Raw genomic sequence first — 3,430 nt, 5'->3', positions numbered from 1 at the left:
GCCCACTTTACACGATCTATAATTCGCGACAGAATTCAAGATAGAATTCTATTTTATAATTTCATATATTAAATTGACATACATATGTTTGTAGATTAGGTTAGTGTAGGTTATAACATTTACATATGGATGAGGTCCGTTTTCCCTGCCGATTGGACACAAATACTCAGCAATCAATGCTTAAGGTTTTTCATTAGACCAGATACAATTAATCAATCACGCATTTTCATGCACTACACATATTTGATGCATCTTTTCTATTTACAAAATTGGAGCATTAGGGCCATCGCACACAAAATTGCATAGCTGCATGTGCATAGCATGAAAACTGTTTAAACCAACGAACATTGAGCATTGAGTCGCCATACTGATTTACATAAAATGCTTATTGGTCTAGACTGTCTTGCGCTATGCATATGCATCTATGCAATTTTGTGTGCGGTGGCCCTTATAATTATAATTCTGATTGTTCAAATGTTTTCTGTATTACACGATGCATAAAAATTTAAAAATGGAATTCTGTCTCGAATTCTGTTGCGAATTATAGATCGTGTAAAGTGGGCTTTAGAGGTAAAAAAGATCGATTGTATAAAGAGAATAAATAAATGACGTCACAATATAAATAAAATAAATAAATAAAGACTAATTTCGTTGATTTTGAGGGACTGTTGCTAAACTGAAGAATTATCACGATTCGAAATAGGAATAATAAAATTAACGACATAGGCAGATATTCGATGATACTCACTTGTCGAACGGTTTCGTACCCCAATAGTGGGCCGCGGAATTTATTGACCAAGTTATGTTCACCTGGAATATGTATTTCGCAACGACAATATACCACGCGTATATAGGTTTCTCGTCCCAAAAGTAAATGGATACCCACATGGGAAGCACAAAGCAGAAGAGGGGCATCAGAACAGAGTAGTATCTATAACATAAGGTTACAGTCAAGCCGCTGCTGTAAATAGAGAGAAGCCTGATGACCGTTCTACACCTAGGGATGATTCCTACTTGTGGCTCTATTGTGTGTGGGCTCTATACACTGAAAGGTAAAAGTTAGGTTTTCTTACTTCTGAAGCCTATCACACAAGAGGAAAGTACAGGCAATAGGAATAAGGAATAGAAATACGGAATAGAAACCTATGTAATGTGCCAAGACACAATGATACGTTAGCAATTAATAGGAGTGCTGTCCAATCATCTGCATTTTGAAACCACGTGCCTGTCCAAGTCTCAACTGTGATTGGTCAGGTAGGTCAGGCACAGGGAATAGTATGTGACACATGTCAAAATGAAGAGATCAATTTAAAATATAAATTTTTACATCGCTTCGATCATCTAATGATTACAGTTTTGACCTTTTTTCGATATGGATATTTCGTTCATTATAATGATAATTTTCCGATTACTCTACTAAACTTTTAATATAAATTATCGTACTTGCGTTGCCAGGTAACGACAGGATCCTTGTCGAGGTCGCTCATATCGACCGTCGCTCCCTTACTAATAACGTCCGGATGCTTGCGGACCATAAGCCAGCCTACATGCGAGAAAAAGAAACCTCTCTTTGCATTATACGGATCCGCATCCGTGTCCACGAATTTATGGTGTACTCTGTGATCTCTTACCCATTCGTAAATGTGATTCTATAAAACGTACATTAAATGATAATTATATTTACACTTATTTTCAGAAATTTCTCTGTAGAGTTAATGTGTTTATGAACAATAAATCTTTTTTTTAATATTTTTAGAGTAATATGTTTTAAAATACATCTACAATATTACTGTAAATTATGAGATAATAACTATAAATTTGTAACAATATCGGTGATTTTTGTCGACCGTGTCTGGCAATTAAAATTCTTATTGCGAAAAATATTACCCCAGCCGGGGCTGTCCCGGTGGTCGAGCTGGCTAAGACGTCCGTCGTAGGGAGGTCCCAGGTTCGAATCCTGGCTGGGGTAATATTTTTCGCAATAAGAATTTTAATTGCCAGACACGGTCGACAAAAACCGATGTTATTAATTTATAATTACTGCTGGCGACTTTAAGAATATTCTTAATAATTTGTAACAATAATTATTACTTTCCTTAATACATATGAGTAAGTTTGTACAACAGCATTGTCGAGAGACTTACTTGAAAAGCTGTGGTCTCTAAAATCATAAGAATAACTCTCATCGGCAATTTTGCTTTATAACATCGATGAGCCCATAATCTGTGAGCACCTGCTGTGATACCTAGAGCCGCAAAAACAGCGACTGTTAAATCTGAAAGAATGAATAAAATGTATCAACATAACATCATGAGATCTTTCGTAAATGAGACACTTGCAATTATTATTATTTTACAAAGATCTATTGGTTTAAGCTATTGATATCTACTTTTTGTTATTCCTTCCTGCAAATCAATGGTTGCAATTAATGAAACAATGATCGAGTTTTAAGTTAATTAAGTCTTGAAACATATATAAATATTACGCACTCCAAAGAAACGTGTAAAATTTAGCATCTGTGAATGCAATATACAATCCATAAAATCCAGCGATATGAAGATATGTAAGAGATATCACGTTTCTCCACACAATATTCCACTTATACTTAGACTGCGAGTTTTGTGTCTTTTGGGTTAACAGGTTTTCCATCATGGTCTTTTCTGCCATCGATTTCATTTGCAACACGTCCTGCTGAAACGCATTAAAGAACATTAATGTTTCTAAAGTACTGAACAATTTTAAGACCATATTACTGGAATATCTAGAACAAGTATTTACAGTTTTAAAATTAAAAAAGCTGTGATTATATTTCGTAATATGCTATAAAATTGGCTTTTTGGGGGGCTCTGAATGCTGTAACCCCTTAAAGCACATTATACGCGCATTGGCGCTCCTTGGGTAATATCTCTTTTTTAATTTCAGTGATAATTAAGTTTTAATGTGCTATATATATATTTGTTAAGTGACAATTGAAGAAATCAGAAAAGAAGACGAAAAGGTAACTTACGATTTGATCGGCGAGTATTCGTGGGTGGTATCGCGCCTATATCTTCACGAAATGAGCTTAACAAAAAACACGGAGATATGTAATGATGACTTTCACGGATAGTCCGACTCGGTGGCGAATTTACTATGAAATACCAAGATACCGGAGCGCATGGTTTTACATATATACACCAAGAATTACCGATGCTCTTCCACATGAATTTATGCACATTTTGTATGTATGTATGTACATACACATGAAAAATGCCTGCGTTCAACAGAAAAAGCCGCTTTGTAACTGTTGTAAAATTCATAAATTTGATTGGAGTTTGTTTTTAGATTATACTATAATTATATATATAATTAACTTAATATATATATAATTATAAAATATATATAATTATATATATATATATATATAATTAACTTAATATATATACAAGTA

General features: G+C 34.1%; 1 protein-coding gene across 1 annotated transcript; it reads right to left on the bottom strand.

The window, feature by feature from the left end:
- Window positions 1-729: 729 nt before the first annotated feature.
- Window positions 730-3,171, bottom strand: LOC105567583 (acyl-CoA Delta(11) desaturase-like). The gene is made up of 5 exons (XM_012022545.1): window positions 3,008-3,171; window positions 2,490-2,691; window positions 2,145-2,275; window positions 1,444-1,649; window positions 730-931 (listed from the first exon to the last, which is right to left on the bottom strand). The coding sequence occupies exons 2-5, from the start codon at window positions 2,674-2,676 to the stop codon at window positions 745-747; spliced, it is 711 nt and encodes a 236-aa protein (XP_011877935.1). The 5' UTR covers window positions 2,677-2,691; window positions 3,008-3,171; the 3' UTR covers window positions 730-744.
- Between the last annotated feature and the right edge of the window lie 259 nt (window positions 3,172-3,430).

Source organism: Vollenhovia emeryi, unplaced genomic scaffold (assembly GCF_000949405.1).
Source record: "Vollenhovia emeryi isolate VEMERY1.0 unplaced genomic scaffold, V.emery_V1.0 DF942829.1, whole genome shotgun sequence".
Classification (NCBI taxonomy): Eukaryota; Metazoa; Arthropoda; class Insecta; order Hymenoptera; family Formicidae; genus Vollenhovia; species Vollenhovia emeryi.
This window is presented reverse-complemented; position numbering and strand designations above follow the sequence as displayed.

Excerpts from the sequence above, each read along its gene's own strand:
- LOC105567583 (XM_012022545.1), bottom strand. The coding sequence starts at position 2,676 with ATGAAATCGATGGCAGAAAAGACCATGATGGAAAACCTGTTAACCCAA. Across the intron at positions 1,650-2,144 it reads TAGAGACCACAGCTTTTCAA|AATCACATTTACGAATGGGT; the intron begins GTAAGTCTCTCG and ends TACGTTTTATAG. Across the intron at positions 932-1,443 it reads GTCGTTACCTGGCAACGCAA|ATACTACTCTGTTCTGATGC; the intron begins GTACGATAATTT and ends CTTATGTTATAG.